General features: G+C 39.4%; 1 protein-coding gene across 2 annotated transcripts in view; it reads left to right on the top strand.

Moving 5' to 3' along the window:
• Positions 1-12,563, top strand: part of LOC106883969 (uncharacterized) — a 17,701-nt gene extending 5,138 nt beyond the window's left edge. Inside the window, exons 2-5 of one of the 2 annotated variants that reach the window (XM_014935127.2) lie at positions 3,293-3,386; positions 6,579-6,643; positions 8,609-8,753; positions 11,130-12,563. In XM_014935127.2, the coding sequence (XP_014790613.1) occupies positions 3,293-3,386; positions 6,579-6,643; positions 8,609-8,753; positions 11,130-11,545 (720 nt within the window). In that variant the 3' untranslated portion in view covers positions 11,546-12,563. The remainder of the gene's footprint in view (positions 1-3,292; positions 3,387-6,578; positions 6,644-8,608; positions 8,754-11,129) is intronic. The other variant, XM_014935128.2, reaches the window with a different exon arrangement.
• The last annotated feature ends 394 nt before the right edge of the window (positions 12,564-12,957 follow it).

Here is a 12,957-nt window from a genome sequence, read left to right as displayed (position 1 = left end):
GCGATGGGTAAATTGTCATTTTATATTTTAATTTCGCGTATTGTTTTTGATTATGCCAATTACACAGCATAATGGGGTCAGTTGGGCACTGTCTGAGAAAAACAGCACCATGACGCAATTCATTCTGCCAGAAATTTGGAATCTACGTGCTGTACAGCTTGACGTTTGCGCCAGAAGCTACAATATGAACATTTCAGTGTTTGGGTGTTGATCTGAGGACATGTACTGAGAGTGATAAAAATCAAACATCCAGTCAACATCATGGTGTTTGGAGTGATCACTAGTGATGGCGATATTATGCCTCCATTCATCTTACCATATGGACTCAGACTCAACACGGAGACCTACATCAAGTGCTTGGAGGAGGTAGTGCTGCCCTGGGTCAAGAGAGTGGTTGCTGGAAGACCCTATGTCGGGCAACAGGACTCTGTACCATGTCACACAAGCAGGAGAACCCAGGAATGGCTGTCAGGCAATTTCTGCGACCACATCACCCCTAACATCTGGCCACCTAACTCCCCAGACTGCAACCCCCTTGATTATTATGTGTGGGGTGCAGTTGAAGGATGGGTGAATTACCACTAGGCATTTCATCCAGCATGCTAACGATTCTACAAGCTCCCCGTGTGTGCGTATGACATATAAAGTTTGTTACAGAAGCAGTGGCTGGTATGGGTTGTTTCCCCAATTAAATTGGTTGTGGTTTGATAAGCTGAATGTCTTCTTTGCAAAATGAAATAAATGGGCCAAGTTAGGGGTCAGTTTTCATCGAAAAGCCTTGTCTTTCATTTGTTTCAGTAATTGGATTCCAGCCATGTTAGGGCACCACCTTGAAGGGTTTGGTTGAACAAATCACCCCAGGTACATTTTTTTTTCTTTTAGCCCGATAATTATTCTAAGGATTTATTTTTGCTGAACTGCTAAGTCACAGGGATGTAAACAAAGCAATGCCAGTCAAGCAGTGGTGAAAACACATACACACACACACACACACACACACAGCCTACATGCAAGTGCACAAGCATGCATTCACACACACACACACACACACAGTGTGCATGTACAAATGCAACAGGCTTCTTTCAGTTTTCGTCAGCCAAATCCACTCCCATGGCTTTGGCCAGCCTGGAACTATAATCGAAGACATTTGGCCAAAGGCAAAGTTGAACTTGGCAGCATTTGAGCTCAGAGCATAAAATGGGAAGAAATGCTGTTTGAAAGCATTCTGTCCAATATGCTAATGACTCTGCCGGCTTGCCATCACCAGGGATAATAAACTACTTTTCTCATCATGAGGTTTGGGACCTCGAAGGATAGCTATTTTCTCGGCGATTGTGTCCAGCTGGCCCTTACCTGTTATTTGCTCCCTTGATAAGGATTTGGGATTCTAGCATCTTTTATACTTAGTCATTACCATTAAGATTTATTAAATTAATTTAATTAGCATTTTGTCTGTGTGTCTCTCTTCCTTGCTTGCTTTCAGAAACCGTATTTTGTATCTCTCTCTCACCTTCCGGTCAGTTATTTTTTGGCCATGTAACGACGCATGCTTTTTCTTTCCTTTAAATACTCTTTTTCTTCCTTTTCTTCTTCTCTGGACTTCCCCCTTTCCGATGAAGAGCCATGCTCAAAACTCCATTTCCACCCCTATTTTTTCCATCTTAAACTTTCACTAATATCGAATATATTTGCTATACATCTAATTCATACTTGTTTATTTTTTATTCATGTTTTACTATATATATATATATATAATGGTATTTTTTTTTTTAATAAAGATAAAATAGCATATCTTGGAATTTGATTTTTAGCATTGTTTACATGTAGCAATTAAGATTAAGAGGACAATTACATTTTATAATCTTTATTTAAAAATAACCACAACAAATGTTCGTTGGTTGGTCAGCCATCCTTTACATTGTATAGAGAGGCGAGAGTAAAAGACAGACTTGACATAAGGTGTTGGAGTAGCCATACAGGGCTTGGTAGCGGGCAAAGAGTAACAAAAATGCTACCTGCATGTGTGTGTGATTTCTATAAGTATTTCCATGGTCATTGCTCTGAATTTTCTGGTCTAATACCTCCTGTCAGGCATTCAAACATATTACCCATTTCTTTTCCCAGCCCCATTGTTTCCCTGTTGAACTTCCTGTTTGTCATAACTCCTTTTATTCAAATAGCTTCTTTCCTCTGACTGCTGCTCTCTGGAACTTGCTAGCATTGTCTTGTTCTCCTCTGGTTTATGATATTCAATCCTTAAGCTTTCAGTAAACAGCTTTTGAATTTGTACCCTTCTCTCTTTTCCTTCTTTGTAGTCTCTCACACTACAGTGGTCTCAAGCCTTGAGACAAAATCATTAAAAGAAAAGGTTTGCTTCCACAGTAGCTGTAACAGTGGGGGATAATGGTTGTATCTGCTATTAAGGTACATCAAAGGATGCAGCTTTACAGTAAATGATTTAAGAGTAAAGCATGTACAAAAAAAAATTCAATATTGAAATCTCGTACAGTTCTATGTGGAGGTGCAATGGCCCAGTGGTTAGGGCAGCGGACTTGCAGTCGTAGGATCGTGGTTTTGATTCCCAGACCGGGCGTTGTGAGTGTTTATTGAGTGAAAACACCTAAAGTTCCATAAGGCTCCGGCAGGGGATGGTGGTGAACCCTGCTGTACTCTTTCACCACATCTTTCTCTCACTCTTTCTTCCTGTTTCTGTTGTGCCTGTAATGCAAAGGGTTAGCCTTGTCACACTCTGTGTCACGCTGAATGTCCCCGAGAACTACGTTAAGGGTACACGTGTCTGTGGAGTGCTCAGCCACTTGCACGTTAATTTCACGAGCAGGCTGTTCCGTTGATCGGATCAACTGGAGCCCTCAACGTCGTAACCAACAAAGTGCCAACCAACAGTTCTATATTTAAGAGATGAGGAATTATGTACATTATTTACATTTGACAGATATTTGTCCTCATCCTGTTTGTTGTTAGCACATCATTTCAGCTGATATACCCTCCAGCCTTCATCAGGTGTCTTGGGGAAATTTTGAACCTGGGTTCTCATTCCTAAGGTATTTTTTGATATTATTATTATTATTACTATTATTCAGGTCACTGCCTGGACTCAAACTTGGAATCTTAGGGTTAGTAGTCTGCGCCCTTAACCACTACACCATATGCCCGTGGGCAATTATGGAGTGAATTTTTAGGGCTTATAAATCTATTTTCCGATCCTTCCTTACTACCACTCCCTCTGTATTTGTAGCGAAAGACAATTGTGATGGTTATTTTCATTTAACAGGACACTTCTCACCCAGTAAGTCAAACAACTCGTCTCCTGTCTGATCAAAGTTCTCGACTTCATTCTCCAGTGGAACGTGAAGATGACTCGACATGTAAGTCCAACTGTTCTTCTTCCATGTCTTGCCTAATACAGGGTAAAGGGTAAAGACACCCCCCCCCACCTCCTTCACTCATGAACGACCATGGGATTGCACCTAGACAGTTTCCCTCCGAAACACAAGTTTTATGGAAGACCAGCAGCCTCTCCTCTCCACACCACTGATGTTATCCAAGGGAAAGGCAAAGGGGCCGATACAGCTTGGCACCTGTGATGTCGCTACTCATTTCTACAGCTGAGTGAACTGGAGCAACGTGAAATAAAGTGTCTTGCTCAAGAATACAACACACAGCCCGGTCCAGGAATCAAGCTCATTACCTTATGATTGTGAGCCGGATGCTATATCCTCTAATCCCTGCACCTTACAGGCTGTAAAAATTACCCTAACTTTTCAACCGTTTGCTTTATTAGTAGCCAGCATCAGTTTCTGATTTATACAATGTAATTGGTGCAGGTGTGGCTGTGTAAAGTTTGTTTCCCAACCACATGGTTCTGGGTTCAGTTCAACTGCATGGCACCTTGGGCCAGTGTCTTCAACTATAACCCCAGGCTGACCAAAGCCTTGTGAATGGATTTGGTAGACAGAAACTGAAAGAAGCACATTGTATGTGTGTGTTTGTGTTTCATTGGCTTGACACCATGCCAAAGTTGTAAATAAGTGCCACTGTCATACAAACTTTCATTTCCAAAATCATGTCCAAACCTGACCAGGCATGAGGAAATGTTAATTTGCTTGGAAGGGAGGGTCGGTGGCAAGGAGGACACCGTGATGTAGAAAATCTGCCTCAATAAATTGCATCCAACCCAGGCAAGCATGGAAATGTGGGCATCAAAATAAAACATTTAGTTCAACAATTTCTCATCCACCAAGCCTAAACCTTCAATGCAGTGCCCCAGCATGGCCACAGTTTGACTCGAACAAATATCTCTCAGTATCACAAACTTGGAGTGAAACCAGAGGAGTAGTAAACGTGTTTCTTTTTTAAACCAGCAACTACAAAGGTTTGAAGAATTTTGTCATCACCATCTCTTTGTGAAGACCTGTAGCCTAATGGTTCAGGTGTTGCGCTCACAGCTGTGGGTTCGATTCCCAGACTGGGCAGTGTGTTCTGTTCTTATGCAAAACACTTCATTTCATGTTACTTTTATGCTGTGTCGGGACCAGCGTGTCAAAGAATAGACCCAGCATTTCCTCTGCATGTTGTAAAAGGCAGCTAAAAGAAATTGAGGGGGGATTTGCACTCCATCCTCATAAAACCCTCACTCACCAGTAACAACTACCGAAACAGACCCATGGACTGGAGGGTTGTTGCCTGAGTGGTACAAAGGAGTTATCCACCAGTAGTAGTAATACTAGTAGTAATCTTAGGCAAATACAGTCCATGCCCCCATACCATGTCTTTAATGCCCACTTTTCTGTGCTAGCATATGTCCGGTGGAATTCATTGAGACAGGTTTTGTACAGCCTGATGCTCTTCCTGTCACCAACCCTTCCTTGTTTCCAAGCACCCTAACACTCAAGTAATCAACTGAACGAGGCAGCGTAGACATGGTTATGCACATCTTTTGTTTATAAAGATCACACAAGTTGAGACCTATCAGTAAGCCTAGGCGTGCTTTTATAGTGGACTGCAAGCGTATGGCGCCATCTGTATTTGATCATAAGGCTTTGTTTAGTTGTCAAATATGTAGACAAGATAAAGTACGAAATCAATTTATTGATCGATCAGTCTCTCATTGTTTTAACATCTACTTCTCCTTGCTTGCATGGGTCAGTTTGAAACATTTTCTATGGCTGGATGCCCTTCCTGCCACCAACTCTCACCTGTTTCCAGGCAAAGCAGTATTCCTCAATGCTTTTCACAGAATAGAAACAAACAGCATGGTTTTTGTGATTGATGAAACTGGTTTACAACCATCATTCCATGCCCCCCCCCACACACACACACACACACTTTGGTTACTGCTGTAAATGTTTATAAACTCTACTCTACCAATGCTTTATCTTCCAGTTTGAAACATGTTCTTTGAGAATAAACTGCAAAGGTGATTAACAACAAACCATCTTTTTTCCACCACCCATTATTCCTAGAAGTGTCATGGTAGAAGAATCCTCCGAAACTTCCTCCCAGGGTCCTATCAGAAACAAGTTATTACACTTTCCTGCACAATTTCTGAGTATGGCCAACTGAGACTGTGGATATTATCCAACCATCTTGTTCTTGGTCTCCTGCTTGTTGGCTCAAACTGAAGAATCCATCTTGCAATTCTTTCCTCTCACATTCCAGAGCTAGGATTTATCCAACCATTCATTTTCTCTGCCTGCTATTCCTGGGAGGTTTGTGGTGATAGTACTCAGACACTTCCTCCATAGCATCCTATCTAAAACATCCATTAAGAATTCTTGCCAGCTTCCCTCGTCTGACCAACTGAGACTAATGGATATTACCCAACTATTTCATTCTTGGTCTACTTTTTGGTCTTCTACCAGGTGACTCAGCTTGAAGAATCCATTTTGTAATTCTTTTCCTTTGACATTTTAATCACATGTCTGCAGTACCAAAGCTGTGATCTTTCAATGTGGAGAAATAGCAGGTTCACCTGGAGAGAGAGACCCTGATCTCAAAGCTTAGCACCCTGTCTAGTAACATTACTCCAGAGATCCTCCAGAGGAACCCCATTTTGGCCACTTGAACTCACAATCATACCCTTTCAGTCATTACCCATCATTCATGACCAAAGATTGAGGATAGATGCAAAAACCAAAATGAAGATATCAAGTTTGGCTTTTTTTTAACCATTCCTCTTTTGAGGATCAAATGTTGAAGCTGGCACCTAACTGTGTCTGAACCTGCAATCCTGGCATCCAATTCATCCTCCTGCCTCCCATTTCTTGTAAATGTGGCCCCAAGATTCTTACACTTCACCTTTTGCCTCTGTGTTTAACCTTTTGGTCCACTCTGTAAAGCGGTTGGTGTCAGGGAAGTCGTCCAGCCGTAAAAATCCTGCCAAAGCGGACAGAGCTTGAAGTCAGGTCCTATCAAACCAACCAACCCATGCCAGCATGGAAGACAGATATTGAATAATGACAATAAGTTCATTAATTTGTATGCTAAGTAACACTTTACATAATAAACCCTTTAAATCATGTTAGATTACTTTCAGTATTTTAAATATTCCTTTCCAGATAAATGCTATCACCCTATACAACTTAAGGTGACTCTTATTAACAGTGTTGACAAGCTTTTTCAGGTGAGTACCTTTTAAATTTAAATATTTTATGCAAAAGCACATTGTGAGTGTGCTTGCCTGCATACGTAATCTTGTCAGTTGATTTACTAAAATCTGTATGTTTTATAAAGCTTAAGATATCAAATGTTTTCTGTATTTTGTGTATGGTCTAGTGGTTAGGATTCCTGGCTTTCACTCAGGTAGCCCAGATTAGATTCCCAGCATGGAAACGCTAGTTTTTATAGGTGCAAACATGGCTGTGTGGTAAGAAGCTTGCTTCCCAACCACATGGTTTCAGATTCAGTCCCGCTGCATAGAATTTGGTAGATAGAAACTGAAAGAAGCCTGTATATATGTGTGTCTGTGTTTGTGTCTGCCATCACCACTTGACAACTTAGCACTACAACAAAAGGAACCGATAGAATAAATACTAGGCTTAAAAACCAAATCCCAAGGTCAATTTATTTGACTAGATCCCTTCAAGGCAGTGCTCCAGCATGGCAGCAGTCAAATGACAAGTAAAAAAGATGTCTGCCAGCACCCAGTAGAACTGAGAAAAACATTGCAGATGTACGTGCAGCTGAGGGGAAATCATGGAATCACCATCTGTGGCATATCTGGATGTTACAGTTAAGTTCAGTCAGTTATTATTGAGGATTTGAGTATGAGACACATGTCTGCCAAGTTTGTGCCAAAACTGCTTTCAGCTGACCAGAAACACACTCGGGTTTCTTGTCGAGAACAATGAAAACGTTTTGTAAACTTTTCATAGGCCTCTAAGCAGGTATCACAAAGATTTTGGCAAAATTTGATGCAGATTCTTTGCTCATCTTTCTCTATCATGGTCAATGCGATGATCACATGCTACACACATTACTTCCAAGCACTGCTGTAAACAGCACAAGTGAGCTAGAATGTTAAAACTTAGTGTGCATGCAAAGCAGAGTTCAAAGTCAATCTGTACCAAGTGGCTTCATTCTTCATGCTTTAGCTTCATTACTATGACAACGGTCCAGATACTTATTGATCTGACCAAGTACAATAGCTTTCTTGATTTTTATCTGAGGATACATCCAGCCCAGTTCAAATGCCTGCATCTTATTTGTCCCTGATTCTGTTGATACCCATTGTTGTCTCAATTGTTATTTCAGACTCCTTGCAGCCACTTGATATCAAGTATTCTCCTTTTAAGATTATGAATTAGATTCTGTCCATTCTTTTTCTCCTTCCACTTTTTTGTCCCTTTCCAGTTTTCACATCCGTAAAATAACACTTGTCAGACCAGTGTTTTGAACAGCTTCAGCTTCCCTTTGCAGCCCACACCTTTTTCTGGCAGAATCGTTGGTGCATCAGCAGAAATGCTTTATGGTATATCTTCCGGATCTCTACATTCTGAGTTCAAATCCCACTTGGATGGAGAAGGCAATAGAAAACCAATCCAGTATTCGTCTGTAGTCTAGTTGTGGAGGCCAAAGTTCCAGTAATCTATTTTATGATGGCAGGGGAAGGTACAGGCCTTCTTGGGTCGCATACAGAGCGTTGGAGAAGGTTTACATGCACAGGACCTTCCTATGGGCAGACCACCACTAGACTAATATATATACACACACACTCTCTCTCTCTCTCTCTCTCCCTCCCTCTCTCTCTCTCTCTCTCTCTCTCTCTCTCTCTCTCTCTCTCTCTCTCTCTCTCTCTCTCTCTCTCTCTCTGTATGTGTAACAAAAACACTCTGCAAACTGCAACAGTCAATAAAATAGAACTTAGATTTTTCTGCATCCTAGTACTGGTCCTTAGTTTGACGGGTGGGGAGCCCTTCTTTAATTCATTTTCTTTTAAGGATTGCATTTAAGTGATTGTGATCTTTGGTGACTGCTGTAGGTCTTCATGCAACCAGGGTCACTCCTTTCTTAGTGCCTAGCTTAATAATGTTGTATACTTTCCGAACAAGTTTTTTATTTTTCATGGTTCTTTTTTCTTTCTTTCCAGAAACATGAAGAAGAATTTAATGAATTGGTCTCCAGTTATTATGATTTAAAGGAGGTTGAAGAAATTATTCTTCACATCTTCCAAAAGGCAAAAACACCACAAACGTCCGTGGAATTGTGTATAAAAGTAATTGGCACTCATTGTAGTAAGTATTCACACTTGTTTTGGTCTGGCACTGCTCTTCTCTAACATTTTCAGGGTTAGAATCCTGAGTTTATTTTGGATTCCTTTCATAGTGTAGCTGTGTAGTTTGCTTCCCAACCACATGGCTTCAGGCTCAGTCACACCATGTGGCATCTTGGGCAAGTGTCTTTTACTATATCTCCTGGCCAATTAAATCCTTGAGTGGATTTAGTAAATGGAAACTGAAAGAAGCCCATGATGTGTGTGGATATGTTTATGCCTCTTTGTCTTAAATGAATGTCCTTCGTTTCCAATATTCTGCAAAAATGTTTGACCATGGGGAAATATTACCTTGCTTGGGAAACAGGTAAAGGTTGTCAACAGGAAGGGCATCCAGCTGTCAATCTGCTTCAATAAACTCTGTCCAACCCATGCAAGCATGGAAAAGTATTCATTAAAACAATTTCTCCTTCTCCCACAGTGGATACAAGAACAATAAGACTAAAGAGTCCCCTACTTTGAGGGGAAGAATCAGAATGAGGAGGCTTTATGCAGTGTTGAGGGGTTACTGGCTTTCTGTCAGTTACAATTACAAGGGTCCCAGTTGATCTGGTCAATGGAACAGCCTGCTTGTGAAATTAATGTGTAAGTGGCTGAATGCTCCACAGGCACGCATACCCTTATTGTAGTTCTCAGGGAGATTCTGCGTGACACGGAATGTGACAAGGCTGGCCCTTTTGAATTACAGGTACAATGCATTTTTGTCAGCTGAATGGCCTAAAGGGTTTAGGTGAACCGACAGAATTGTTAACACACCTGACAGGTATGCTGAGCAGCATTTCTTCTGTTTCTTTACAATCTGAGGTCAAATCCTACTAAAATCTTGCTTGAGGACACAATGCATTACTAGGAATTGAACTCGTGACTTGAGCCAAATACCCTAACCACTAAGCTACATGCCTTGTTGGTTGAGAGGTATGATACAAGAGACAGGAATAAGTTTGTTTTGTATAGGAGGTCCATGGCTACTCCACATTATATAGAGGCAGGTGAATGAGGCAAGATGGCAAAATCGTTGGAATAAAGAATCAAAAGGAAAGACCTGAAGCATTTCATCTGATTTTAGATTGCGCTGATGTTAACTTCCTTTCAGGATCAATGAAATAACCTGTCGAGTATTGTGTTCGGTACAATACTCGATCCACTCCTTAAAATTGCTGGCCTTGTGCTAAAATTTGAAATTATTATCAATCTTTTAGCATTCAGATTCTTCTGTCAAATGTAATGCTTATTTATTCACTTTGAATTAATGTTATTAACATGATTATTTCGTAGCTTTGAGATTTTGATGAGGTAGCTGTTTATTGTTTTTTTTAATGACATTGTAGGGTTTGTGAGAGGCCAGATCTGGTCACCTTGAACATAAAACATGTAGAATATTTTGACTGGATATGGTTGATTTAAATGCTAAATGGTTTAGGTGGTGAGCTGGGACAATTATTTGCACATTTTCAGCATTTCTGATGCTTTACATTCTGAGTTCAAATCCAGCCAAATTCGTCTTCGATCATTTTGGAGAAAATAAAGTTATTAATCAAGTCCTGAGATTGATACAATCAAGTTGACCCACACCCTAAGACTGCTGATCTTGTGTAACAATTTGAAACATGATGAGCTGACAGAAATGTTAGCACATCGGACAAAATTCTTTTGTTCCTTTGAGCAGCACTGAATTAAACATTATGCAAAATAAGCCAATGTTTAGGACAGTAAGGGAGGCGGGTACCTCAGAAATGGTAGATGATTTACAACACAAAAGAAATCACTTTAGACTTGTTAAAATAAGATCTGGGAGGCCTTGTCGCCTTAAGTATAGAAGCAGATGTAGATTAATTTTGAGAATCTGATCAGATTTTGCAAAGAGAAAAGTAGATATCCTTTTCAAATATAAATGAAGTTGATGCATACAACAAACATTGTTTTCCATCTTATTGTTAGTTTTGTTTCATTTTAAAAAGTAAAAGTTTATAGTTTATTATTTATACTTTGAATTACATATATATGAGGGGCACCAAGATCTTTTTAAGAGCTTAGGGCCTTTATGGATCTTAATCCAGCCCTACCTTTAGGGGTTGGTAAAATAAAATGCCTGTCCAGTAGTGGGGTAAATAAAGCTGACTTGACCCTCCCCTTCAAATTGAAGGCCTTGAACCAGAATTAGAATTGTACAATCCTGCATCCTGATAACTATTGGGCTCGTTTGATTTTTCTTGTTTTAATTAATTGTGATTAGGGGTCTTTTGTTTATTTCTTTATTCTTTAAATAGTTTGACTTGGAGCTAGAATTATAAGAATGGGGTGGAGCCTGAAAGAGGGATAAAAAATATATAAACCACAGTTTTATTCTGTTTTACAGGGAAAACTCGTGTTAACTTGGCTCGAACCCACAAGTATTGCATGTTGATATCATTTGATGAAGAGGAGTTGACTTCCAAATTTGGTGAAATGGCAATTAAGTTATTAATTCCAAGCTTAAGACAATTTAACAATTTCAATCAGTTGATGAAGGAAATTCAAAGTAAATGCACATCAGTAAATCGGTCGTTGGTGGAACTCTTCCAGGAAGAAGTTACATTAAGGAAAAACATAATGAATGCAGATTTGGGGCCGTCACAGGAACCAGTGTCCTTACACAACTGCGTACAGAACTTAAACTTGTTACGCAGATGCTATGGTAACACGAGGACGATTCACGATGAATTAGATGAAAGTTGGAACAATGTAGTCAATGCTTATCGGACGTTTTGTGAATGAAAAAAAGGAAGAAAAATATATGGAAAAAGTGAAGCAAGTGATTTATGTCAATGGTGTCTGGGATTAGATGTGAATCGTACAAATTTTCTGATTGGTCAATTTATCTGTTCTCAACATCTTCAATAATTAAATCTTGAATAAAATCTAGCTAAAAAAAATGGAAAATCATGTAGTGCTGTTAGAAATATTAAAATTAATGAGTTAATGATAAATTATATCTAAACCATTAATCTCATTTCCTGAGCCACTATTGTAAAAATGATATTCTTGCCACATAAAAATGGTAAAGCTTTACATATAACATGAGCATAAAATGTTCTGCATATGAAGGATTTGACAAAGCTGTATAACAGCTTTGTCGTGAGTTTATTAGTCACCTTACATTGAGACAATGACCTTACAGTGAGGTGTGATGTACTGAGTGTGAGGCAATGGACTTGAGAGCAAGGTGATGATCTTTATAGTGAGATAACAGACTAATTGTTTGAGTTATGCTACGAATTTATTAATTTAATGATGGAGAGAATAAAAAATTTAATTGAAGAAAATAATGAATGAAACAATACAAATGTGAAAAAATAAGACACGGGTAGTTTGCATATTGTTATTGTTTATTTGTATAACCCTTTAAATGCGAAATTATTTTTCATAGTTATTTCAGTAATGATGTTGCATATCTACCAAAAAATAGGATTGGTAATTTTCTGCAAGTCGCATTGCCTCAATAAAATTGTATTTCAATAAAAAGTTTCAAATATGACATTCCTCAACAAAAAAATTGACAGCTGTATAAAACTAATTTCTCCAGTTAAGAAGGAAATTTTGAATGGATATATCTGATTTCCACAGTAAAAGGGTTGTTTGTTTTTCCCAGATGAATACAACTTTATTTCATTGAAATAAATAACAATATTAGCATTGTTTCTTTTTCATAAACTGCCCTTCCTTTTGAAATGGGTACACATCGTAACAAGTTATCCTATTGATTGCTGTAATAAATTATTTTCATATAAATTTACACATTGCTCTTTCTTTTGTTTTTAGTTTGTCTCTTTAGCAACCAGCACATTCATTCATCTTCTGTACCCACTATTCCTGGGTGTAGAATCCTCGATTACTTCCTCCATAGGGTCCTGTCAGAAGCCACGGTCATCAGACTTACCTGATGGATTTTCAGGTGTGACCAACACTCACTGTGAATGTTAATTATCCAGCCATTCTGTTCTTTGTCTCCCCCCCCCCCCCAAGGTCTCCTACTGGCTGGTTCACTTTGAATCCGGATTGAAGATAGCATCTCCTGGGTGTTCCTTCATTGTCCGCATTAACTGCCACACCCTGACTTTCTTGCAACAGGCATTTGAATTAAGTTTTATATGGACCCTTAAAGTACTATTGTGGATTCCCAATTCACC

This window comes from Octopus bimaculoides, chromosome 26, assembly GCF_001194135.2.
Source record: "Octopus bimaculoides isolate UCB-OBI-ISO-001 chromosome 26, ASM119413v2, whole genome shotgun sequence".
Taxonomy (NCBI): Eukaryota; Metazoa; Mollusca; class Cephalopoda; order Octopoda; family Octopodidae; genus Octopus; species Octopus bimaculoides.
The sequence above is the reverse complement of the archived record's forward strand: the minus strand, read 5'-3'. Positions and strand labels throughout refer to the sequence as shown.